This window comes from Spermophilus citellus (genome assembly GCF_964194105.1).
Source record: "Spermophilus citellus genome assembly, chromosome: 7".
Taxonomy (NCBI): domain Eukaryota; kingdom Metazoa; phylum Chordata; class Mammalia; order Rodentia; family Sciuridae; genus Spermophilus; species Spermophilus citellus.
In genome coordinates, this window is record NC_138188.1 from 27,948,300 (window position 1) to 27,975,500 (window position 27,201).

The 27,201-nt window shown below is 51.0% G+C and overlaps 1 protein-coding gene across 4 annotated transcripts in view; it reads right to left on the reverse strand.

The window, feature by feature from the left end:
* Positions 1–5,952: 5,952 nt before the first annotated feature.
* The window catches only part of POC1A (POC1 centriolar protein A), a 73,776-nt gene continuing 52,527 nt past the window's right edge, over positions 5,953–27,201 (reverse strand). For 2 of the 4 annotated variants that reach the window (XM_081302259.1, XM_081302260.1), the window contains 3 exons: positions 25,927–26,070; positions 23,918–23,978; positions 5,953–6,599 (listed from right to left, as the gene is read on the reverse strand). In XM_081302259.1, the coding sequence (XP_081158385.1) occupies positions 6,424–6,599; positions 23,918–23,978; positions 25,927–26,070 (381 nt within the window). In that variant the 3' untranslated portion in view covers positions 5,953–6,423. The remainder of the gene's footprint in view (positions 6,600–23,917; positions 23,979–25,926; positions 26,071–27,201) is intronic. The other 2 variants (XM_081302258.1, XM_081302261.1) reach the window with 2 other exon arrangements.

Sequence of the window (27,201 nt, forward strand, 5' to 3'; positions counted from 1 at the left end):
TCAGACTAAGTCTAAATCTGTGGCTCTGCTTGGCCTGAGAGGATAGAACCAGGTGGGAGGGTCTATGGGGGCAGGAGAAAGCCCCAGCCAACAGCAAGATGCTCCTTCAAATCTAGGCTGGCTGTCCCTCACCACTCCAGGGAGGCCATGGTGCAGCAGGCCACCAGCCCTGACACTGTCCTTGCCCCTCAGTTAGCAGATAGGCGAGGAGGACCAGCAAGTGGGAAGAACTGGCTACCACTCTCCTACCTGTGTAGGGGGTAGGGCAGGGGCACCCGGCTTGTCTTGGTGGCTGGAAGCCATGCTGGCATAATTGGGTATGGGTGTCCAATAAGAGAGACCCAGTGGCAGTTGGGAGGGGGGTCCGAGGGCCCAAGGGGCTCAGTGGATCCCATTCCCAGGAGCACTGACTGAGCCCCATGTAAGTCCAGTGGCTATCTAGCTTATGATGCCAGAAACCCAATTCTTCAGCACCATTCCTCTCTACCTCCCTGGGTCATGGATCACAGCTCAGCAGGGACAAAGCCAGCTCTTGGAGCTTTGTGTGAATTGCCTCAGCAAATCTTCCAATAGTCCTCTGAGGCCACCCACTCCTGCTCTTATTCTTCAGAGGAGGAGGTTGAGGCTCTCATGTAAACTCCAGTATTCCTGGCAGCAGAAATAGCAGGTGCAAAGGCCCTGGAGCTGGAACAGTGAGGAAGCCACTGTGGCTAGAGGGGAATGAGGAGGGGGGTAGGTGATGAGTAGAGGGGGGCAGGATCGGGAGTAGGCCTCAGCAATGGTGAGTACTTGGTGTGTCCTTGGAGGCTGAGGAACCATTCAAGGGGGTTGGGCAGAGCTGGCATAAGCTATCTTACAAGTTTCCTTTTAACTACTTATTATTTGGGGGGCTTGTATTTTGGTAGATGCTGGCCAATGTGTTGAAAACAATGGGTGGGCCAAGGGCAAAATTTGGAGACCAGGTGGGGAGTGAGCAGGCATTGTCCCAGTAGGTCCTGGCTCCTTGAAGGGCTCACTCCAGGGTGCCTGAGAGGTGGGCAGGCTCATGCTTTGGAAGGCTGGAGAGACCCCCAGCCTGAGGCTCCCATCCCCCACCAGAGTGGTCTATGGAACTGAGGCTCTCGCAAACCATTTGTCCCCAATAGGAGACTTTCAAAGGGCCATGGGCATTCCTGTGAGGCTGTGGCCCTATTCCTGGGGAGCTGGACCCAGTCCAAGGACCAGGAGTAAGTTTAGAAGCAGAGGTCAGCTTCACAGCTCTGGTCAAGGAGTCCCATGGCAGCCCTGACATAGGCCGGCCTGGGCCGGTGCCACAGAAAGGACCTTCTGTTTCCAGTTAGCAGGCCCAGTTGTGCCACTGCCTGGAGGGGCAAGGAAGGCTAATTACATTGCTTGTCCCGCTCCAAGTTCCAGAGGCTTCTGAGGAACACATTTAGGAGCAGTTGTCATGAGAAGATTCTGGGGCCTAGGCTCAGAACCAGCACCCATCCCAACCTTGGGCCTGAGGGTTGGGGTGGCTCTGGTTTGGGTTCACAGTTTGAGAAGCTCAGTGAGGAAGTGGGTACACACCAGAGGAGCTTCTGAGGGAGCCGGGTGGTTCCAGAAAAACCTATGAGGTCAAAGCAAGGTCCCAGGCTAAGTCCAGCAGGGGAGAGCAGAAGTCTGCAAGAGGCCAATTGAGTAGGGCATCTGGAGGGCCCAGACCTGACTGAGGCCAAGGGAACATGGCTGGGTAAACGTGGGCTCCAGGTACTCAGGGATCTCACAGGAGTCTTGACTCCAACACTGAATCCAGATGCACAGCCAGGAAGGATGAAGATGGACAGGGGTGGTATCACTGTGTGTGACTGAGTGACACTGCTCTGGCTCCTGCAGGCCAGGCCTCTACCCACGGAGGGCCCACAAAACATGACAAAGTCCTCCTTTCAGGAACATGTGCTTGTGTCTAAAAGAGAAGCAGAGGGCTGAGAACGGGAAGCGGTAGGAGGACATCACTTCCTCTTCTGCTGAGGTTCCTCTTCCCCATGCCCAATTTCTCATGGGTGGTAGGACAGAGTGGGCAGGGGCGGGGGTTGCTGCAACCAGCAGCCTTCCAGGCAGCCGGGCTCTAGGTGGCCTAACCTAAAGCAAAACCCCTCCCTGGCTGTGCTCTATAAATAGGTTCTTGGGAGAGTGTTTCCACTTGCAGCTCCTGGCAGGAGGGGCTGGCGCAGAGCACTTCCTAATGGCTTTGCTGCAGGCACTTTGGGCTGGCTCATCTTAGTACAGTCGTGAGGGACCCACATTCTGGGCCTTCGTGGCTCAGGGAGACAGGAACTCTCTCCCAAAGTGGCCAAGAGAGTGAGCCTGTGGTGGCAGGGCAGCCTGGCTGGGGTGGGCTGGAGCCTACCAGACCCTAGGACAGGCCCCATGCCAGGGTGGCAGTGCTCACTGGAAGCACACCAGGGCTGTCGCTGCTACCTTAGCCAGTGGGGTTCCCTTCTTAGCACCCTGGGGAAGAGGTGTGGATGAGGCAGAAGAATGGGGATACCCGAGGAGGAGAGAAACCAAGGCAGCTTCTGGTCCCCCTTAAATGGCCACACACCAATTAAGGCTGGAGCTAACAGGGGTCCATCTCTAGCAAGTCATTCAGGAAGACAAGGTTAATGACAGGGAGCTGGGACCTGGGACTGCAGAGCCAGTGTGACTCACCGTGCTCTCGCTTGCTCAGCGGGCTGGGTTTCCGGAATTCCAAGCAATCACAAATATCCACCCCCAAGCCTGTGCTGGTCCTAGTGGTGGCCTTAGTGACAGCAGAAGTGGTTTCGGAGTGCTTACCTTCGGGGTGGGGGGGGGAGAGGGGAGGGCCCAACTTCCTTCCTACCACTGGGGACACCCACAGCAGGGCCACAGGATCAGGAGACAATGCTAACCACGTACAATTTGAGCCACGACAACTCTGGGACCTTGAGTCCCCTGTACCATTGACTTATGGAGCCCTGGTTGTGGGGTAACAGAGTCACACATTGACCATAGTCACTCCGAGTGTCCAAGGAGACAGGTATTATCTTACAAAGGTCCAGGACCCTTAGGGACCTCCTCCAAGGCCATGGAGCCAGTGGGAGGCAGAGATGGGCTCTGGGCAATGGGTCAAGAGTCACACACCCACTCTTACCCCACAGAGAAATCTTGAAGCTGGCAAGCACATCACTGGACAGAGGGCCCAGGACAGTTGGGTTGGGGGGGGCAGTTAGCAGTGTTCCCAGGGCAGACCAGCTTGTGCCACCTGAGACTCTGGAAAAGTAGTCACAGGTCTGTGGGGACCTTTGGACACAGTCTGTTAGGTGCTCCTGGGCACGGTGACTCAGGGATGAGGGGCAGAAGGGCTTGTCATGGTGTGAGGTGGGCTCAGCAGCTTCTTTCTGGGGGTGGCCTGACTTGGTTGTCCAGGCCCATCTGGTAGTCTGCTTGCCTCTGCATCCTCAGTGGGAAATGCAGGTTCATCCCTGGAACCCAAGAATCGGGCAAAGGGTTGGTAAGGGATGACAATGTAAACCCTATACATCTATTCTTTTCTTTCACATGGGAGATTAAGATACGAAGGGGGGGGGGGCAATTGAGAATTGCTACTGAGATGCACTGGCTAACAAACTCCTCCTAACAGAGGGAGGACAGGGAGGGGACAGAGCAGTGGGGATGGGGGTTAAGAGGAAAGAGGACAGAGAGAGAAAAGGAGAAAGAGGGAGGCAGGGGAAAGGAGTGGAAAGAGGAAGGAGAGGGGAGGTGAGAGGGAGAGAACCATAATTTCTGGGAGTTCAGTTACTGAACTCCAACATTAGGACAGATGAAGGCTGAGGCGAGGCATCTGGATCTCTGGAAGGGCTGCTTTTGTGCTTGGCAGTGAGGGGGTGGGCAGCGCTTGGAGTGTGTCAGTAGTCAGGGCTCCATAAGGGGTCCCCCTAGCCCCAGTATAACCTGGGATCCCAGATTCTCACTCAGAGCATTGAGTTTGAGTCAGGCCTCACATGAGCAAGAAAAGAAACTCTCAGGAGAAGAACTTACCCTAAACAAGAGTCTTAGCCCCTCTACAGCATGAAGGAGGTAGGTCCTTTTTTTTTTTTTTTTTTTTTTTTGTATTAAAGATTGAACCCAGGGTGCTTTACCATCGAGTAACATCCCCAGCCCTTTTAATTCTTTTGAGATAGGGTCTTGCTGAGTTGCCCAGGCTAGCCTCAAACTTTTCATCCTCCTGCCTCAGTCTCCAGAGTTGCTAGGATTATAGGCATGGATCATGGCTCCTGGCAGGTCTCTGTTATATTCAAGACAACACAGCATTCTAAGATGTCCCAGGGCTGCCCTAGGTCATGTCAATAACATCTTACAAGAAAAATGGTGTGTGTTTGGTGTGCCTTCCTGTTTACATCTGATAACTGGAGCTTCCATGAGTAATAAGTAACCAAGGCAAATATCACACCACTACCCCCAGACCATCTCCTTAAGTTACACTTTCTTCTGCAGGATTCCAAACTTGATCCTGGTGTGAAATGAAGACAGAAAATGGCAACACCAGTCTGGCCTCTGAGCGAGAACTACCCCACAATGTCTTAGGAGACCTGCTCATGTCCTATTGCCCCAGCCATGGACTACTAACTGTCTTTGGAGATGATCTTGCTCTGGGCTGGCTGCTCAAACTTCAGAGTCCCAATAGCTGGTAGCTCCAAGCCCAGGTCTGGATGCCACAAGAGGTACCTCAGGGTAGGTCAGTGGCAGGGAAGTGAGCACGGAAGATGAAAAGACTTGTTCCACAAGCTGGGTCCCTCTGAGCAGGTTGACCCATGTCACCCAGGCTGTCCTTAGGTCTCCAGGAATGGAGAGTTCACCGCCTCCCCCAAGGCAGCTTAGAGTCTCACCTGCCAGTTCAGGTAAGTTTAGGCTCTTTCACACATCGGCAGATCCCTAGAGGCCTCACAATTTCAGAGCTGGCAGCCCTTGTTATCCTAGCAGGACTGGTGGGGAATGATGGGCTTCCTTTGGTCACCTGTTCTACACTGGGTAAAGTACAGCACATACCTTGTAACCAACCATCCGGAGGACTGGGTGTCATCACTTCAGACATTAAAAGCCTGAAGCTCAGAGAAGTTAGAATATGTTGAGGTCACACAGCTGGGGATAAGTGAGCATGAGACCTGCTCTCTCCTCACCCAGTGCAGGTTGCAGGCAGCTGCCATATTCTTGTTTATCAGAAGTCAACACAGCCTGTTCCCCTTGTCAGTAGAAGTTTTTAGGCATTCAGGCTGGGACCCCATTAACCTCGTGGTTCTGCCAGCTTCTGGGAATATCTAACACTGGATCCCACTCTGCCCAGGAAGGGCAGGTGTGTGAGGATGAAGACCTCCCTGGCTGGCTGAGCCCCAAGACACAAAAGGCTGAAGGCATGAATGACATGTAGTAATAAGGAAGGCACTTGCCCTGGCCTTCCCAGCTCAGATGCAGAGGAAGGAGCCTAAGGAAACCCTACTGAACAAATGGAAAGGTGGGTACCTGAGCCCCCCAGTCCCAACAGAAGCCAGTGGGGGCCAGCCAGGGGGAGGTAGGAGGCATGTAGGGGGTTCTGGTAGTCCTTGTTCCATCAGTACTGCAAAGAAGGGTGTTATGGGCCTGAAAGGCAATACTCAAAGGACAGGGGCATCCCATTTTGCCATTTTCATTCCCCCCTTATAGGCCCTGGGGATGGCAGGACCAACTAGGTCTCACCCAGAACAAGCCATTCCTCAGCAAGTCAATAAAGTCAGTTTTAATTTCCAGATTCCTTTGTTGTCATGAGCAGAGAGAAGAGGAAGCCACCAGGCCCAAGTGAACATATGTGGAACAGAAATCAATGTCATTGCAAAGCCATTACCCCCATTCCACAGAGTTTGTTCCTAAATAGACTTGACTCAGATGGGCCTGCTTTGGGCCTGGTTCATCCAACCAGGTACTAGAACTTGAACCCAGTGGCACTTTACCACATCCCCAGCCTTTTTATATTTTGAGACAGGGTCTTGCTAAGTTGCCCAGGCTGGCCTTGAACTTGCAATCCTTCTGCCTCAGGCTCCTGAGTCTGGGTTACAGTGTCTGGCTGAGCAGTCAAATTCTAAGTCATGGATGGAATGGGAAAAGCCAGTCACATGGCTGAAAGTAATGGAGTGAAAAGCAAGGTTCTCCAGAGGGACAGCCCACAATCTTATGTCTCAGAGACACCAGAAGTATCAAGTGGCTCCTTCGGGTTAAACTAAATGTGGTCCTGCCAGTGAGACTCAAGCATTTTCTTGTGGGCCCCACCCACTTGGGGCCTCCCACTGCCAGAAGAGCCTCCTGATGCAGATAGCAAGGTAGAAGGCAGAACTGCACAATTTCTGGGCTCGGTAAGGACGTAATTCCCACAGAGCTGAATCCCTTTATTTATTACCCAAGTCCTGCAGTACAAACCCCTGGCCTGCCACCCCCCAAATCGACCAAGCTCCTGATTCTTGCTCCCCTGATCATGGTGTTGCTCTCTGCATGATTAGCTGCTGGTTCTCCAGACACTGCTTCAGCTTGTCTTCTGTCAATGTCAACCGCTGCTCCAGGATGGACACTGTCTGCAAAATAAATAGTGGACAGACTCAGGGGATTCAGGGGCCACCAGCCTGATGCCAGAACGCGTGGAGTTCTTCCTTGCCCCTCGTCTCTGGTGGCAGATGCCTTTATGTGCACTGCTTCTGCCTCTGGATGGTTGGTCCTTGATGTTAGGGGGAGAATGCAGTGAGGGGAAGCAGATGGCAGGTCTCACAGCCTTGGGCTATGCCACAAGACAACTAAGGGGTCAGGAATCCCCAGTTCTGGTGGCCTGGCATTAAGACAGCTTCCTTCTCTGGACAGGATTTGTCCATATACCATTAGAGACCATCAACCATTTTCATTCCAGAAATGAGGAACTGCACCCCCAAATGAAGGCACTCCACCTGACTTCTGTCCTGATGCAGGCCCTTTCCCTCTATACCTGAGGGTACTCCCAGGCTGGCAGGGGACAGAAGCTGGGAAATCAGTTCCTTAAGCCCAGGAGCACCTCTGTGTGAGTCCAATGAAGAAACCTGTAGGAATGCATTGTCTGTAGGTTAGGCCCAGAGTGATCAGAGAGCTCCATCTCTGAGCCATTTCTTTTCTTCTCTGTAAGTGGAGAGCACAATGCTGAGCTCACAGGACAGGGAACTCAGCACAGTGTTCGACACTCATGCAGCTTGACCCATGTTGGCCACTGTGCCCATGCTTGCCATCATACTGCCTTCCTGAGGCTAAGTCCTTGCTCCCCTGGTCTCACTCCTGTACCCAGCATGATAGCTGCCCATGGACCTAGCCACCTGAGGCTGCACGTGTTCCATGGGTCAGCGCCAATCTTATAGACACGGCTCCCAGACAGACCATGAAGACCTGTTCATCTCCTCTAGCTTTGAGCAGTGTCAACAGAAGAGTCCCCTGGGTACCTGCCACTGAGGGATTGACCTATCATGGGCCTGTCCATCAGTCACATGCCACCCTCGCTCGGGTTGGTCCAGGCTGGTACAATGGCTCGGCTCATTTTACTTCCCTCATTGAGGGTTGCTGATGCCTACTACACAGCAGGCCTACAGTGGCCACTGGATGAGCCCAGTGTGGCAGAGGTCACTGTGAACACAGCAGGCTTGCTTCCTGTACTGTGTAGCCCACAGGCCACAAAAAGGGCAGATAATTTCACTTGAGGACGCTCCCAAGAGGTTTTGTCCATATCCCAGGGGCACCATGAAGGTTCTGGGCCTTGGTCCAGTGGAAAGTGAACTTTCCTTTCATACATTTAATAAAACATTAAAACATTTTGGGAGAGAATTTCCCCTTCAAGACTGCTATAAATCCTCACAGCATCCCTCAGGCTGTCTGCTGCCACGCAGGGTGCTCCGACTCTTTAAATGAGCTGGCCCCAGGGTTGTGAGGGTTCTGACCTCTGGGTCATGGTATAGAGGCTAGAAAACATCACTGCTTGTGGAACATGAACTGCAATGCACCCTGAGAGGCAGAGCTGAGACCATCACGTCCCCATCGCTGGCCGGCCAGCCAGGGAAAGGGAGAAAAAGGGTCTGTATCTCGTAAAAGTGGCAACGGAAACAGCCCCCGGCTGGCCTGAGCAGCATTCCTGGAAGTTTCCACTGGCTGCTGAGAAACTCACACAGCTCAAACCATTCTTCATCCAGCCTCTTTTTGATGGACAACCCACCCAGACTCAAGGCCACAGTGAGGAGCCCAGCCTGCTGTGTATCCGTTCCTGCCTGTAATTTTTTTTTTTTTTAAACTTTTCCTAGGAACCCAATTTCTAAAAGCAGAGACTAGAAAACATGTGGGTGAGGTGCTGGATCAGCGGCACAGCAGGGCCTCCACTTAGTCCCAAGGGGACCCATATATCAGCTCAGCAGGAATGTGCCTTGAAATGTGTCAATATTAGATTCCTTTGAACAGAAAGATATCACCTACTTTACGAGTCTCTAATGGAGGTTGCCAGCCCAGGTGGGGTTCTTCCTAGCAAATTATAGACAGACTTTAAAAAGCCCACTCCCCTCACACCTGCATCTCTCCTCCCTGCCCTTCTTCAGCTTCTCTCTTTCCGGGCCAAGCTTCTGAGTAACTGTGCCTTTCCAGTGTGGTCTCCACTTCCTCCAGTTCCTAAGCCTACACTACTGCCTAGGTGCCAGGAGGTAGCCACCAGAGAGCTCACTACCAGGCACTTCCAGGCCCCATCTGATGCCACCCAACCCTACTTTGAGCCTGGAGGATGGGTGGGGAGAGGAGGAGGCTTTTCAGGTTTCTGTTCATCAGAATGTTGTTTGGCACTTATTTTTCTTAATATTCTACTCCAATAAAGCACAAGACCTCTTCTTCACAGAACATGAATCCCCCATGATAAAGTTGAAACTTAGAAATACTGTTCTTAGAGTATTCTCCCATTATAATAAAATATTGTCAAGATTTTTTTTTGATGGAAACTAACAAACTGACTTTAAAGTTCATGAATGAGAACAACAAAGATGGAGAATTAAACTACCAGATATCAAGCATACAATAAAGCCAAAATAAATAAACCTGCAGGAGAAGGGGAAAGAGAGCATGTGGGGTGGCAGATAGGGTGTATGAGGACATCCCTGGCAAGGTCAGATCACGTGGCCTTCTTCATAGTGTGTATCACCTTTACCTGTTGGTTAAGAGCAATAAAGGATAAGCACACACCAGGGTCAGGTGCAGAGGAGGGCTCAGTAAGTATGTGCTGCCCTAGTGCCCAGAGGACAAAGGCAGCTGCTGTTCCCTCTGCTGCCCAGCTCCATGTCGGGGAGCCCAGGCCACACCTGTGATCCATCCGCCAGCTGAGGCTAGCCAAAAGGACTGCTGGCTGCTGATCTTGCCTCACACTCTTTTGGCCCAGGGAACTTTCCTGCCACACAGGGTCTGTCCTGGCCAGGCCCAGAGACAAGACTATACTTCAAAGGCAATCACCCTGAAGTCTCAGTGAGAGCCCATGATCCACAGCCCAGCAGTCTCAACTTTCTTTTGTTCAAGGGCAACTGAGAACTGATCTTTCAGTCCTACGTATATATATATAATCTCTCAAAATATAATCTATTGTCATGTATATATAAATTAATTAAAAAAAAAGAGAAAAAAAAAAGACAACTGATCTTCTAAGCAGCCCCTTGGCCCACATTGCCTCTCCCCTTGCTCTACTCAGGAGCAGACCTCTGGCCCAGTCCCCCAGAAAGTACCCAAGGAGAAGCAGGTTGGGTCCCCTGGCAGGGGCAATGAGGGAAAACATGTTCATGGGCCTCTGGCTGCTGGGTGGGCCTATCAGGGCAAGGCGGACAGGAAAGATGGCTGATCTGCTGGAAAGTCTTTATTCTGGGGCCCAGACTTTTCCTCAGAATGTCTTCATTCTGAGGCTCCTTCTGTCTGTCCTTTGACCTTGGAGGAACCAAGAAATTCACTCTTTTTCCCTGGCCCTGGTGGTCCCTATATCTGATTTCTTTTCTCTTTCTTTTTTTGGTACTGGAGATCAAACCCAGGGGCAGCACTGTACCACTGAGCTTCATCCCTAGCCCTTTTAACTTTCTGAGACAGAGTCTCATTATGTTGATGAGGGTGGCCTCAAACTTGTGAGCCTCCTACCTCAGCCTCCTGAGTTGCTGGAATTAGAGGCGTGCATCACTACACCTGACATCAATAGCTAATTTCCAAGTTCTTTCTAAATTGGATATGGAGCCCAGACTCAAGGGAGACCAGTGGGAAGATCTAGGACTGAGCTCTGGGTGGGGGAGGAGTCCTCCTGATGATTCCTAACAGTCTACTCATGGGAGTGCTTGCCCTGTGCCCAGCATAATCCTTCAGGGCAGGGATTTTTAATCACCAGTTTTTCAGATGAAGAAATAGAGGCACAGTGTTAGTAAACAACTAGCCTAAAGTTACTTAGTTTATCCACAACAAACCTGGATCATGAAGGCTGTTGGCCTGGCTTCAGAGTGTGGCACTGGTTTAAGGAGACGATTATACACAATCACATAGACCAGGGGGCTGTGCTGGAAAAAATGAACGGGTCTGGCCTCAGGTAGCCCTGAGGCAGTGAGGAGTAAGCAGAGGAGGAGGAGGAACTCATCAGGGAAGAGGAGCAAGAAGAGCAGCGGGGCCAAAGGAACGGTGTATACAGAGCCCTGGGGGTGGGGGGTGGGGGGCAGGAAAGGCAGTGAGCAAGTGGGACGGACCCAGGGAGGCTCCTGTGCCAAAGCCAGGAGAGAGGGTCCAGGAAGGGAACCTGGCCCTGCAGCCCACGTAGGCAGCTTCACCCCCCCCTCTCAGAGCAGCAGGAAGAGAGTGGAGAGGCCCCTCTGGAAGCCACAGGGTGAAGGGCTGGGAAGTAGCTGGGTGGCTTGGAAAGGCAATGTGGAAACAAGAACGAGAGGGAATGGTAGTGGCTTAGACAGAGGAAGGGGAGCTCAGGAGGAAAGTGGACAAAAGACCAGAGGTTATCTACAAAAAACAGACCAACACCACCTGGTGGTGAGTCAGATGAGGGATACCAGACAGAAGGTGACACAGTTCAAGGACTGGCCCTGCACAAGAGGCAGAAGACAGGCTCCAAATGGGACATGTTGAGTGTAAGGGTCAACTGAGAGGGAGGAAATCTAGTCAGCAGCAGAGCTGCTTTTCCTTCATCCCTCTTTCCTCCCTTCCTTTCAGTACTGGGGATGAAACCCAGGGCCTCATACATGCCATGGCAGTCATATCCCTAGCCCTTTTTTATTCTATTTAGAGACAAGGTCTCAGTAAATTGCTGCGGCTGGCCTTGAATTTGTGATCCTCCTGCCTCAGCCTCCTGAGCAGATTATAGATGTACACCACAGTGCCGGGCTGCTTTGCATTTCTGAGTTTGTCCTCGACATGGGGCAGTTGGATGGTAAGGGGGCAGGAGGGGAGGGCAGTGAATCCACAAGCCCTGCATACTGGAAAGGAGAATCTGGTGCAGGTAAGCTGAGGGCCCTGCCAGGGCTCAGAGTGATGCCAGCAATGCCACTGAACCCCACTGAAGGCAGCCTGGCTACTTGGCAGGTGACCAGAGAGGGACTACCCTGCTGTTAGTGCCCTATAGGGTCCAACCAGGTGAACCGATGAGGGCGCTAAGGTTGGGGATCAAAATCAAGGGCATGGTGAGAAGCCAGCTGGGCAGGGTCTGAGCAGCTGGCCAGTGGTCTAGAAGCTGGGGCCAGGGGTGGGGTTGCCATCATACTCATTTGCCTGAGCTCTCAGAGGAAAATCCTCTCCTAACAGCCTCAACAATGGCATTCTATTGAATCCCAATGTTCCTGTATAGGGGAGAAAAGACAGAAAAGACACAGTGATCTGTCTCCTATGTGACATGCGGGTGCACCTCCCTCCTTCACAGTTCAAGATGTGTAAGACATTTTCTGTAACACCTTAAAGGGCCTTCTGAGGATGGTATAAAAAGAACTGATTTTAAAATGACAGGCTTTTATTTTTGGTTCCCTAAAAATTGTAGTGACACCCAAAGAAGCTGCACCAAAATGCCAGTCCTCAGAGACATGTCTGGCACCTGGGCCTCACACTGGGGCCATTTTGAAGACATCTCCACTTTCCACCTCACCAACTTAGACTCCTCTTTCTCCACCAGCACTAGTTAATAGGTATCTGCTAAAGGCCTGCTCATGCCCTATAGGGTTCAAGGACTTAGAACAGCTGAGTTCAGTTCCTACATTGTCCCCCATGCCTACCAATGGCCTGAAGTGTCCAGTGTAGGTGCCCTGTACAGGACAGAGCCCAGGCTGGTGCATCTCTTTTGGCCTCTGGAATGGCCAGGGGAAATCTCAGATTCTCTGACTTGTGTGATGAGGGCTCAGGAATTTGGAGCACTATAAGAGGCCAGGGAGAGTTTGAAGGGCCTCTGCCTGGCTCCACAGTCCACTGTGACATTCCTATAGGCTCTGTATAGGTCCAGGGAAGAGTTTTCTGGGTGTCACATGGAGTAGAGTCAGAGCTCTCTGAGAGAATGGGTCCCCCACCCTCAGGCAGGATTTGCTTGGTTGCCTTTGACACGTGTGGAGGGGTACACAGCCCCTCTGGCCCACGTCCCCTTTCTCCCCCTGTAGTCACAACCCCTGGTGCTCTTCCTGGGTTTATGAGGCCTTTCCTTTGTTCCTTCTTTCTCCTGCTGGCCCCTTATTCCCCAGTCTCCCCACTTCCTCACAGTCTGACCTCCCCTGGCATCTCCATCTACCTAGTTGGTTTCTTCTTGAGATGGGTTCACCCTGCATCTTTTTCTCAGCTCTTTTCTCTCCTTCTTTTACTGGTTTCCTGTTTTACCCATTTTTCACTTATGTGTGAGGACAAAGCAAGGAGAGTAGAGTGGAGTGTCTGTCTGGCCTACAGGGGCCGAGCCCCCCCCAACACAGTTCACCTGTTCTAGGGCTGGTGCTGGGCTGGAAGGCCTGGGAAGGAGAGTGCCACCTCTGTGAGGAAATACCACAGGAAATATCAATGGAAGTGCTTTCCAAGTACAAGGTTCAGCAGGTGCAAAGGCTCCGAGGCGCTGTTGGAATTGTCAAGAGGCCAGTGTGGCTGATTTGAGGTGGGTGAGTAGAGGAGAGGCCTGCTCGTGCACAAGGGAGGTAGAGAAAGGGCCTCAGGGCCCTCAGTCAGAAAGAGAAGGGGACAGGGAAGCCTCTACTTCCTGGCTGTGTCACTAGGATCACAGGTCTGGGTAGGTACAGCCAGGGAAGACAGTGCTCCCACATGCCGAGGGCCACTTTGTAGAGCACTGGCTCCAGAATGAACTTGGGAAAAGATGCAGTCTGGGAACTGTCCACACCTGGTCCCACAAGTGGTGGGACAGGAGGCACTGAACTGGCACTTCAAAAACAGATCAGGGTGCACCTCAGAGCCAGGCCCCTTCCAGTACCTGCTCTTCCTCCCAGGCTACCATTGCCGCCACCTTTGCTGAAGGTCCCTCTCATGAAAGATGGAGCCCAAGGGGCTATGGGACACTTGTGGGGACACTTGTAGGGCCCCCATGACTCTCACACTCCCATCTCTCACATGTCAGGCATCCACCATGTGTAGCAACAAGAGACTCTGGCTCTTGGAGGTTTCTAGGCCCCAGTGTGGCTGCAGTACCAGTTCCAGCTGGGCTGCCTTTTGGCAAAGCTGCTCCACTATCACTGATGGTGAAGAACAAAGGTGACCAGCTGGCCACTCTATCTACATTTCTCAGACATTCAGCTAGATCCTTAAAAATACTTTCACGTGTGCAGGCCTCACCTGAGGCTTTCCCTCTACACTCCCACTCCTATCCAGCTCTGGGGTGGCCCTTCTTCCCAGTGGTCCCTGCTCACCCTGGCAGGGCACTTCCCCATGTCTACCTCCTGCTCTTTTAGGTGCTGTCTGGGTCTTCTATGGTGAGTGGTACTGCTTTCTAGGACAGAGAGTCCCTTCTGGGTCTCTTACATGAGGTGGAAGACAGGTAGCATAGAGGTGACAGGGTGGCTGGGCCAGACTGACAGAGGCAGAGAGCCAACATGCAGCCACATGCCCACTGGGCACTCTGCCTGGTCTGGCTGACTGGCAGGGAAGCTAGGAGATGGGGTATTCCATCCCATCAGATGAGGAGCCACTGAGACCGATGACAGAAGGGAAGTATGTTGGACAGAGGTATGGCACCTGGGAGAGGGCAGCGGGAATGTGAGCACAGCAGGGCCAGGCTGTCCAGGCATCCCTGACTGTTGCGTGATACCAACTAGGGCACCACTGGTCAGGGTACTCAGCCAATGGGGCTCTGCTGAGAGCAGACTCCTTCTCAGGTTCAGGAAGGCCACCCCTGCCCTGCTGGGTTTCTCCTGTACTAGGACACCAACATGGACAACACCTCCCTGTTGGTACTGTGGGGTTCACCTCCTGCCCTGCCTTCTTCAAGCCTCAACTTCCTGGTGACTCCCTTGACCCTACTCCTGGATCACCTTCCACCCCGCCTTCCTCATTACTTCTGCTATATCCCTTTTTTGTCCAAGAACTCAGGAATGAAGATCAGACTCCTTGGCGTGGCACTCACATGGCATCTGGGTCCTATGTCGTTGGTCACTACTACCCTCTTGAAGGCCTGCTCTAGCTTCTCTTCTAAGAAGCCCTCCTGACCTCACTCAGTCCTAGGGTCAGGGCCTGCCTTCCTTCCCTGAAGCTGTGGCGCAGGTGTGAGCCCTTGGGAAAGGCTGTCAGAATGATTCCTAGTGGGGCAGCTTTGTCCTGTGTGGTAAGAGCAGAGGTTCCAGAGCTGTATGGCCCGGGTTTGAGTCTGATTTGGACCACTAACTTGCTAAGTGGCTTTGGGCAAGCTCCCTGACTCGGCTTCAGTTTCCTGTCTATACAACGCATCTTCTGGAGAGCTCTATAACACTCATATTAGTAGCTAACATTGATACAGCACTTGCCCTGTGGGTAATGTGACTCCCCCAGCTGTTGCCCTGACTGAGCTGTGGGATAACAGGGGAGCCCTGGGCACATATGGGGCTCATTGGGTCATAAAGAGGTGGCTTTAGTCAAGCGTGGGAGGGCCTGAACCATCGGGGCACATGGTGGTCTGATTGCTTTTTAAAGTTCTCCTGTGATGGAAAGTTGCTTTTAATCATTTCCAGGATTGCAATTGATTTGAGCTCCCCAGGAGGTCTCCCTGGAGGGGCTGGGGTTCTCCAGACCTCCCCTCCCCCAACACAGGAGTCAGATTATTAGGGGGTAAGGGATCCCACCAGGCCTGGGTCAAAGAGAGAGGTGCAGTCACCTTGCCACACCACCAGGGGCACTTGTGCCAGGCCTGGGGAAATATCCTAGGGCTGGCCACTGGCTCAGCAGTCCTGGTTTCTACTGTGCTATATACAATGTCTAACTTTCCTTTGGTTTCATTGCGAAGATGGAAAATGTGGAATTAATCTCCCCTGTAGCATGGTTTTAACTTCACTCAGATTCTAAAGATCTAAAACAGATGCAATAAAAGGGAGCCTCTTTGCTGTGGGGTCTTACAAGCTATCAAAACAAAGTGGGGCTGCTGGGCTCACAGGCTGCCCAGCCCCAGCTCGCCTCTTGGTCTAAGTCCATGTGTGAGCATGCACACAAGTGCACACAGGCAGCCTTACGCTGCTGATGGTGACCTGGCCAGTCTGCGGCCACATGTTAAGGGTGACTGAGAGATGGAGGGACCACCCAGCTCCCTAGGGATAGGGGCAGCTGGGCTAAGTTTAGGCCTTTCCTTCACCCAGATTCTGCCTCTCAGCCCAGTCACGGCCCCATTGCCTAATGGTCTGTGGCACAGGGCCCTTAGAGTCTGAGGGTACAAATACTGGCCCTCAAGCAGCCTACTACGTCAGTCAGTCTAGTGACAGCACAATGAGGAGAGAGTTTTTGTCTGTTCCTGCGTATGATGGTCTTCTTGTTCCCAGACAGCTCCTGGCACAAAGGAGGTACACATGGAGTAGCAGACAGACAAATGCCTGGCCCTGAGTACTGTGGAAGCAGGAAGTGCACACTCCTGCCATCCCAGGTCCCTGAGACAGAGACTAGGTAGCTCTGGTCTGGAGATGAGCCTACCTGGCTGTGAAGAGCACTCACAGCAGCTTGGGCCCTGGACCTGGCAGGCCTAAGGGGATGGTGGGGGAGGGAGAGTGGGCAGGCAGGAGGGGCCAGCCCCTTCGCCAGCTGGCCTTGGGTTGGAGGAAGTATTCTGGCTTCAGCAGGAAGTGGGGGTGGACAAAGTGGGGGCGAGTCAGGAAAACAGCAGGGATCCTCCCCTTCCACCTCAGACCTGACTTGATGATGACTAAAAGCTTCAAGGCCTAAACTTCAGAGGGAAGGAATGGAGACTCCCTGACATGCTAGAGAGACCAGGATCACAAAATGTTGGTCCATAATATACAAATATCTAAAGAAATTTTCTGGGTTCAACTACTGTCTTTTAACCATTCCCTTTTACCCCACAGTCTGCTGCAAACAACACAAAGTAAGCTTTTGGTTCCTTGAGCCTATGGGTCCATGTTTCTGTTTCATATTATCTCAGGGATCTAGGATTTCTCTGATGTTTTTGCATCCCCAACCCCTGCCTCTCCTGAGGATTAGCTCTCTCCAGGAAGTACACGAAACACTATTTTCTATCAGTGGATTAGCCACTGGATTAAGGAATCCTGGCTAATTTACCTCCCTCATGACTTTACAACTTCTTTTAAATAAACACACAGCCTTTCCATATCATTGCTCCCCCCAAAAGAAAAAAATTACAAAAAGTGGGATCGTTCACTACCATTTGTAAAGCCAGTGCTCCTAGGACTGATGGGGCACTGCTCACACAGGGAGGACTTGAACCACGACCCTGCTCATACTGCCTAAGTTCAAACACATCTTCTCACAAGCCATGTGCCTGACAGGGACAGGACTCAAGGCAGGACACCAGTCACACTTGACCATCGGTTCTGCTGCGTTCTGATTCCCAGGTGAGTCCAGTGAAGCTAAGCATGGGGCATGAATCTTGGCTGTGGCCACCTTCTACATCCCATTTCTTCAGAGGCTGACTTTCCCCACAATCCATACCAAGTAGTTAATTTACTAATACCCCATAGAACACAATCACCCCAAGTTCAAGAAATTACTTTGTACTTGCTGGAGGCCTGGAAAATCACAATGAAGCCTAACTTAATCAGACAATCACAGGGAGAAAGAAGAGCACAGGCCATCAGGGTGGGCTCTTATAGGCCTCCCCCTGCCCTGTGAAGCATCCACTCATCCACGTGGGAAAACTTGCCTTGCCACTGTGGCCAGTTTTCTGGAGCCAACTGGGCCCAGATCAGAATGTTCTCCAAACGCCATGCCCTGCTAAATTCAAGGCTTCTTCCTACTCAACTCTTCTCGCTCTAGTCAAGTCCCCCCGTCACCCCACCCCCCCATCCCTGGATCTGATCAGAGGCCTTCCTGCAGATTTCCCTGGTCTGCTGTAGCAGTGCCTCATTGGGGAGAACACCAGGCAGCCAGTGTCAGCTTTGGATTGGTGAATCGCAGAAGAGGCAGGCCCATTTGGGGCTGTTAGTCACTAACACTCACAGGTCCTTTTATAGGTTTTGTGCTTGATTGACCCTTCCTTGGAGGGCCCTCAGGTCCCCAAAAGAAATAAGAGCAAACCACCTGGAGTCCCCTCATCCTTCTCAAAGCGCATCCCAAGTCAGCCTTAGTAAGATGTCCCTGCGTGGACCTTACTGCCCCTCACACTCCCGCCTGTCATCTTCTAGCCCTCCCCCAACCTCCTGGCCTGCTTGGAGCCTCAGAAGAAATCTCGAATGACCGACCGTGAACATTCCCAGGCTTTAGAGGTAACCACAGCCATTGCCCAGCCCATCTGGCAGGCAGGGGCCTTCAATCTGCAGCTTCTTCAGGGAGGGGGTGCTTCTGCCACAACCGCAGACGGGATAGAAGATGGAAAGCAAGAGTTTTCTGCCAGATCCCCCATGGGAGCTGCCATCCGGCTCCCCATGCAATAATAAACTGGAGCCAGTTTTTGAGTGCTGCTAGCAGGCTGCTCGCCATGAGAGGAAGCTGCACACTGCCCTGATTTGGTACTGGGGAAAGGTGCAATCTTCCCCATCTCTCTTCACTGCAAAGCCAGGGGAGCCAGTAGATAAAACGTCAAAGTGAGCAACAGGGTTGGGGAGGGGCAAGGAGTCTAGATAGACATTCTTCCCTAGTCCCTCTGCAAGTGGCTAGAATCAGGCACCAAGTATATTTCTGCTACCCATCAGACAATGTTTTGAGTCCTTTGTCCTCTAGGAAGTACCTTCTTTTTATTTTCTTATACTACTAGGGATTGAACCCAGGAGTGCTCTACCACTGAGTTACAGCTCAGTCCTTTTTAAAAAAAAATTTTTAAATTATACATGGACACAATATCTTTATTTGTTTATTTATTTTTAATGTGGTGCTGAGGATTGAACCCAGGTCTCATACATGAGAGGTGAGCACTCTACTGCTGAGCCACAACCCCAGCCCCTTTTGATTTTTTAAGATAAACAAATTATCCAGGCTGACCTTAAACTTGTGATCCTCCTCCTCAGCCTCCCAAGTCACTGGGATTATAGGAGTGCATCATGATGCCCAGCAGGAAGTAGCCTCTTAACAGAGGGGGAAAAAGAGGTTCTTTCCCCAAACCCCAAGCGAGTTTGATCTGACTTTGACTAAACTAAAGTGGACTTTGACTAAAAAGGCAGCCCTGACTATCCACAAAGGAAAGTGGCTAAATCCACTTGGGCAGCTAAATGTCATGATGTGGAGAGGTTTGCTTTTGGAGAAACAAACCAACCACCACTCTGCAGGCCCTGCCTGGGAGTGAGGTAATGACTGGAGGGCAGCACATACCCTGTAAACAGGGATCACCAAAGGGCACACAGGGTGACTTCTACTCTATACCTTCCCAATAAATTGGGCTTGGGTGTACCTGGGAGGACCAGCCCCCAGGGAAAATGGTGCAACTACTTTGAGATCTGGATATGCTTCCATAGACAGCTGGCCTGCCTAACAAAGGACAGCAGGAGTCCCAGAGAGCAGTCAGGCAGCTTGACCTGCAGCAGGGTGCAGCAATCCCACCTTCCCACTAGTAGAACTAGATGCCTCACCTCAGCAGCCCATCTAATAGGGGACTGCCAGGACCCAGGGGCTGGGGGTGGTTAGGATATCCCATCAAGTGGTCAATTCTCTCTAACTCTCCAGATCAAATAGCAAAAATTCTTGAGTTAGGTCTGCAGATCTGAATAACCTATACGTTTAACTGCCAAGGAGACCCAAACCAGCAGAGCTGGGTGGGCCTGGTTCCCACTGTGTGTACTGCAAGTCCTGGAGCCCAGCTCCATGAGTCACAGGAACCTGAACGTGACATCACAGCATTGCTGGGGCCAGCCTGAAGCACTGGGTGCCATAAAAAACAGTTGGAACAGGAATTTCATGGCTTGGTATTTTTAAAAAGCAGCAAGACATGAAACTAGAGTAAAAAATAACTTCTCTGTGGGATTCTGAGGCAAAAACCACCAAGCTGCTTGTTGGACTTGAACCAGGTCCTTGCCTCCCCGGTTCCTGGGTCACTGTCCACAGCTCCTCAATCCACCCCTTTACCCCAAGGAAGGTCCAGGGCCTCAGTGACTAGCAGATACCACCTGAACCTCTGTCACTCTTAAGGGTAACCAAGCCCTGGCCTTCTCCAGGGAGGAAGCCAGGGATCTCATGCAAGAAGAATGCTATCTGGAGGGTCAGTCTCTCTCTGCTTGATGACTAGTTTTCCAGCATCTGTGAAAAGGACCCTTGGATTTGGCAGCACCCCAACACAAGCATGAGGGGAAAGAGCACCCAGATCAGGGCCTGAGCCTGGATCACCACAGAATGCCCCTCATCAAGCAGACAGGCCACCAGGGGTTCCAGGCTAGATTCCACTAGGCAAGGCAGAGGAAATAAGACCCCAGGAAAAGTCCCAGCCCCACCTGAGGTGCTGACCTCTGGGGCTCACACCACAACATAGACCAAGAGGTGGGGTGAAGCAATAAGTCCATGCTGTACAAGGACCCAGGTGGCCTATGGCATAGGAGCAACAGGAGTGGATATCCCACAGGCCTTTACCAACTGGGCTAAAATCTCCACCCTATGGAAAGCCAGAAAGAGGCAAAGGTGGGTTACAGCAGCTGGCGCGTCTGATTCTTGGTCCCTGTTTTTCTCTTCTTTAGCAGAGAAGAGTTGGGGTAGGCCTGGCAGGTGAGTGACCCGAGGCAGCTATAGGACAGGTTTGTGTTGGGCAGGGGAGGGGAGGGGGCTGCAGACAGGCTCATAGCAGAGACCCTGCACTGTTTTTCTGTTTTTTGTTTTAGTTGTTGATGGACTTTTATTTTATTCATTTATTTATATGTGGTACTGAGAATTGAACCCAGTGCCTCACACATGTGAGGCAAGCCTTCTACCACTAAGCCACAACCCAAGCCCCAAGAGACCCTGGCACCATGAAGGACAGATGTACACTAAGTGAGGCACACGTAGCACATAGCACACAGCACATACAATCCTGACCTCAGACCAGTGCTTCCTGAGAACTCCCTTAGGGGTTTTTTAAGGAGCAAAATATCCTCCAAGGAAAACTTAAATTCCATTGTTAGGAAATACATATTCTCCCAAAATCACTATGACAACTTGATTCAAAGAACAATTGTCACAAGAAGTACACATCTTTGAAGAGCTTCAATCTTGGTCCTATGCCTTAGCTCAGATTCAGAGTTCTTATCTAATGGGTTCCAGGATCCATTCCTTTCTTTTTAAAAATTTTTTTTAATATTTATTTTTTAAGTGTAGTTGGACACAATACCTTTATTTTATTTATTTATTTTTATGTGGTGCTGAGGATCGAACCCAGGGCCTCACACGTGCTGGACGAGCACTCTACTGCTGAGCCACAACCCCAGCCATTCCTTACTTTCAACAGCTCCACTTACGCCCCAGCGCCTCTGTTATCTCCTGCATCCCCCTCCCTCCTGGGGCTGGAGAGCCCTCTTCTGTTTCTCCCCTCTCATTCTCCTGCATACTCAGACACTGGAGTCTCACTGGCAGCTCACAAACATTCCTGGAACTCAAGTCCAGAGGTTAGAGGCCTGTGGAATGTTCATTTCTGTTGCTCCTGTGCCACAGGCTACCCTAGTGCTTCCCCCTACACTGTTCCTCATACAATGTCAGTTTACCCCTGTGCTTTGCCACACAGCTGGCAGCGGCCCAGTATACACAGTTATCCAAGAGCTTCACAATAGCACCCAAAGGACCCAAGCAGGCTTGGGTCCTATTCATAAGGGAGGAAACTGACGGGCACAGTGGTGTACACCTGTAATCCCAGTGGCTCAGGAGGCTAACCAGGAGGATCTCAAGTTGAAGGCCAGCCTCAGCAATTTAGTGAGGCCCTAAGCAACTCAGTGAGATCCTGTCTCAAAATAAAATTTTTTTTAAAAGAGCTGGGGGCTGTGGCTGTGGCTCAGTGGTGGAGTGCTTGCCTAGCATGTGTGTGAAGCATTGGGTTCGATCCTCAGCACCACATAAAAATAAAAATTAAAAAAAATTGTTTAATTAAATTAATATTTAATTAATTTAATGTTTAATTTAAATTTTAAAAAATTTAGCAAGGAAAGTTGGAGACACTGACCCAACAGTGTTGACGCCAGGATCACCAGGCTAGGTGGACCCCAAGGCTGATCCAGGCACAATAAGCCAGTCGCTATGAATACCCTATCTGTACCTAGCACAACAGTCACTGCTCATTGCCAGGCACCAGGTGGGACGATAAAGTGAGGGCTGCAAAGGGAAGTCCTAGGAAAGTCACAGGTCTCAGATGAGCACTAGGAGGATGACGATAATTATGATGACGATGTGAGCCCTAAGCTCTTAAGAACTTTCTATCTAAAACAACAATTTGGAGAGACCTGACCAGATCAGGACACCTGAAGACTGCCTCCTCAGGAGGGCACTGGCAGGCAGGAAATAGAATCTTAAAAGATCATCCCAAAGCCCATATAAATCTACTTTTGAAAAATAGTATATTCAGTTTATAAAAAGTATTTATAAAAACAGCAAATAGTACAACTCCAATTCAGGAGTTAAAGGACAGGGTTTCTGATGCTGCACAAACCCTAGGTCAATGTGGTTTCCTCCTGACTGAGAGGCCTCTTGCCCTAGGAGGGCTAGGGGAAAGCTGCCCCACTTGATTCCTTACTCTGGAGGTCAGTCAGAAGCCTTGGCAGAGGTCACTACAGTCCTATTCATCTCATTATCTGCTTCTTCCTATCTGCAGTGAAACCTGGTTCTGCAGAAGTCACTTCCCAGGAGTTGGGCCATGACAGCTCTGTCACTCGCTCAAGTACAGGCTTATGGTCCCTATATCCACTCTACCCCAGAGTCTCCACTGGGTCAGGCTCTGACTCCATGCTGCTTAGGGTCTCACCATGCTCCAGAGTCCTGGGCTGCATCTTTTGTTTACCCCACACCAAAGGTCCCATGGTCTTCTTGATCTGCATCCTGCCCCCCCCCACTGTTCCTACCTGTCACCTGTGGCCCCAGCTATCTGCTCCTCCTTGGGGTCTTAGCTCTGACATCAGCAGATTTGTTTCTGGGGACTATCTAAGGGTGGAACTAGGTCTCTCACGTGGGCACCCACAAATGGGCTCTATGAATGTGTGCAAAGAATGGCTCTCTGTGACAGGGTAGGGAATAGCTTCATAAGGTAATGGGAAATTGAAGAGATACTTCTGGTGCCTTGGACAGTCGTGGCAGCAGGAGCAGCACAGAACATGTCAGTAGCATATGGTACTGGCAGGCACTGCTTGACTAGCTCCACAGATGGACACACTTAATCCTCCCCAAAGCCTGTGAAGTGGGAGCTGTTATCAGTTCTGTGTTCCAGATTCAGAAAGTGAAGCATGGGGGTCTCAGTGACTTGTCCAAGCTCACTGAGCTAAGCCACAATGAAGCTGACTTTCTCTGAGTCACTCCCCACCATGGGCTCCCTCGGTTTCTTGGCCTCAGGCCTTTGCTTTGCAGAGGTGCAGAGACTGAGTCTCTGACCCTCAGACTGCCTCGCCACATTGGGCCATACCCAGCCTGCTGAGCAGTAAAGCAGGCCTTGAGGGGTTCCACATTCATATCACTCAGGGGTTCTATGACCCACTCAGTAAACATCCCTGCCCACTGCCTGGCCACTGCCACCCTCTTGGTTCTCCCTTGGAAGGATGTTCAGCAGGGAGAAGGCACAAAGGACATGGAAGATCTGTTTTCCTTAAGGTTACTTTGAAGCAGACTTCCTCACAGAGAAGGAAAGGGGCAGTGAGACGGAGACAGGACAGAGCAGAATAGCATGGTTCAGATGGACATGTTTGAAGTAGGAGTCAGTGTTGGGGTGACTGAGATGTCCCATGCTCCACAGAAGAGAGGTGCTTCAGACCCAAGCAGAAGGTGAGAAGTACCTGCTGAGGGGTGGCACCCAAGGCCAGTACCCACAGGCTGAGTGGGGAACCTGGCTTCATAAGCCACTTGGGAAGAAGGATAGCAATGACCATCTGGTTCTATACTTTAGGAGAGGGCTGGGTCCTTCTAGATCATTCAAAGAGACTCCTGCTGTAGACTTGCCCTGTGCTGAGTCCATCCCAAGAGGAGGGGCAGGGAAGCCTAAAGCTAAAGCCCACTGGTGGTGACTGCCCTGGCTCTGGCTGGTACCTCAGCTAGAGTGCCAAGGCCAGGAGAGAAATGTAGGCCTGGAAAATAGCTAATGACAAAGCCCCAGGAGAGCATGGCCAGATTAACCCAAATGTACCTTGTATAAAAAAACGGCTGAACCTCAGGTGCCTCTGTGGAGTCCAGGTTTCCTCAGGCACCTGAGTAAAGTATGAAAGCATTGCTTTGTAGCATCCAGGAACACACAGACATTGTCAATTTTGCAAAACAGGCAACTGGTTGATGTCTTGGCATCTGATAGTGGGTAGATGTGCAAAGGGGCTGAATGGTGAGGTTGGACAAGGGTGCCAGAGGGACTGGACACCAGTGCCAGGCCACAGGAAAGCCATCACTTATAATCTATGATGCAAGTTTCTTGTAAAGTTACTACCAGACTCCTAATTGCTAACACATAACAAAACCTTCCATGTATACCCCTAAAACAGTGACAGGAAATGTTTTTAATGATATACTCCTCTGTATCCAATGAAGCTATTTTTAACCATCTTCTTAGACTTAATTTCCAATTTTATCCTATAAAGTTCTAATTGATTCCACCTCCCCTGATCTCTCACTTGATGAGGCTGTGAGGAACACAGGCGGTTTTTGACAGGGTTGAAGTGTCTCTTCACGTTGCTCACATCTCTTTTAGCACAGGCCTTCTTCCCAGGGGTTAACAGGCTCTCCAAAATGTCTGGAAATAGTCCTACAAACCCCAGCCACTGAGACCTGGCCTCTCCCTTGTAAGAGTCCTTCTGTGGGCCCAAGGTGTACAGTCCTAGCTGTTTACTGTGACATGTCATGGATGATGGGCACAATGTGGAGGAGTTTTTCTCACTTAGCCCAAGATCCAGAGGCAGGAAAAGGATGCCACACCACTTGATGTCTGACAGAGACATCAAGGATCCTGTGCATGCCTCCTGTGGGCTAAACCGTTCTCCCCTTTCCCCACTTTCACACCTCTCTTTTCCTAGTGGGCCCCATGTCCCTCTCACACCCTTATTCTCCCATGTGCTGGCAGAGAGAGGGTCTGCTGAGTCCCCACCTGGTATCAAGAGCCAAGGAACCAAAGCCTTGTAGGACCTTCAAATCTGCCTTGCTCCCAGCCCCATCACATGCCACATGCCAGTCACTCTGGGCTTTGTTCAGTTCCTCAATGTGCCTACTGTCTCCTCCAGACCTGCAGGCAGACTGCTACCTCTGCCAGAGACACTCTCACTCCCTGAAGTGAGATGCTCCACAGGGCATGAGCCCAGTGCTGACCGTCACCCCTTGTTTGAGCTTTTTCTCTTACTGAAACTGCTGCACTATGAATCTGTATTACAAGCTGTCACAGCAAGTTCTGGAGTTGGAGCCACATCTATTTTGCTGACAAGGGTCACAGTGAACATGTATTGAACAGGTACCCAGAGACAGACATGGGCCAAACACTTGGCAGAAATTCTTATCTCTCTCTCTCTCTCTCTCTCTCTCTCTCTCTCTCTCTCTCTTTTAAAATTCTTTTTAGTTGTTGATGAACCTTTATTTTATTTATTTTTTGTGGTGCTGAGGATCGAACCCAGGGCCTCACACATGCTAGGCAAGCACTGTACCATTGGGCTATAACCCCAGCCTGAGAAATTTGTATCTCTTAATCCTCACCATGAATGAGGAAGGGAGCACCCACAACCACCACACACTACAGATAAATGTACCAGATTTGAGAACTGGGGATTTCTCCATGGTTGCTCACAGGATAAAAAATAGTGTCAGGCTGTGCTCTTCAAAGCCTTAACTCACTCACTGCTCAGTTCCCTGGCATGTCCCTGGAGTGCCCACCTAGCCAAGAGTGGGATAAAAAATCAATGCTCTGGTGTGGCCCAGGCTGGATGGGGGCACTCTGGCAAGCTCTAGCTTTGGGGATTTTGGAATCTGGAGGCCTGGCCAGGGTTTGAATGGCTCAAAGAGCCAAAATCCCAAGAAAGGAACTGCTAATTCATTAATTTGGGCTGGAAAATCAGTCCACGCTAATTATATTTTTTAAAAAATCCAACACCTGCTGGCCAACTTCAAATGGTCCAAATGCCAGACCAAGTATGGGCAACTAAGTGAACTCACACCATGGCCTACCTGAGTGAGGACATCCAGCTGGCTCACGATGTGCTCCAGTGTGCTGGTCAGTGTCTGGGGCATGCTGATGGACTCCTGGGGCTGGCTCTGCACGGACTCTAAACTCCTGCCTTTGCCCGGTGGGACAGGGAAATCCACTTCTGGCTAAAGAGAAAGAAGAGTCCCTCAGTCTATTCAATATGTGAGGAAATGCTGAGAGAAGAACAGCCGCTCCAAAGGATCACGTGGAAAACCACCAGCAAATCTGAGAAAATGACTTCAAAGTGTCAGTCAGAAACGGCAGAATGATGGGGCTCCCACATCAGGGTCCACACGTCTACCTTTTTGAACAGAGGTTATGAGGAATGCAATCAGAATACGGTGGTCTAGGCTAGAAGTGGCCTGGTGAACAGGCAGGTAGGCCAGTGGGTGCCCTCTTGGGGTCCTTAAGGAGGCTGGTCTGTGTCTCAACTCTTCACTCAAGGTGTACCCACTATTCCAAGTAGGGCTAGAGACACTGAAGACTACCTGGCCCCGAAGCCGCCTCTCTTCCCAGTCAGCCCACTCTAATTCCCCACCCCCAACATGGGATGCTCCAGGTTTCACGAAGGCCTTCCCAAGGGTCTAGCAACTGTGGCCCAGGATCAGGTGAGGGGATGTCCCAAACTTGCCCTGGCCCAGATCCTCTGGGAAAAAAAAAAAAAAAAGATTTCTCTGTGACTGTCCTGGCCAGATGGCTCATGGGAGTTGAAATCCATAGGATAGGAACAGTCAGGCTATTCCCAATGTGACCTTAGGAATATGAGGTGCTCCATGTTTCTGCTTAAGGCCCTTCAGGCTTGTGCCAATTAGAAAAGTCGGGTCTCTGCTTTACACACAGATGAAGACTTCCCCAGACCCAAGAAGTGCAGTGAATATTCAGCAGGTGGGAACACCCCAGCTTTGGTTTGATTTGGTTTCTTTTGGAGGGAGGGTACTGGGGATTGAACTCAGGGGCCCTGGACCACTGAGCCACATCCCCAGCCCTATTTTGTGTTTCGTTTAGAGATAGGGTCTCACAGTTGCTTAGTGCCTTGCCATTGCTGGGGCTGGCTTTGAACTCATGCTCCTCCTTCTTCAGCCTCCCAAGCCACTGGGATTACAGGTGTGTGGCTCTATGCCTGGTCCAGCTCTAGTTTTTTTTTTTTTTTTTTTTTTTAAGTTATATATGAACACCTATCTTTGTTTATTTACTAATTTATTTTATGTGGTGCTGAGGATCCAATCCCATGCCTCATATGTGTAAAGCATGTGAGG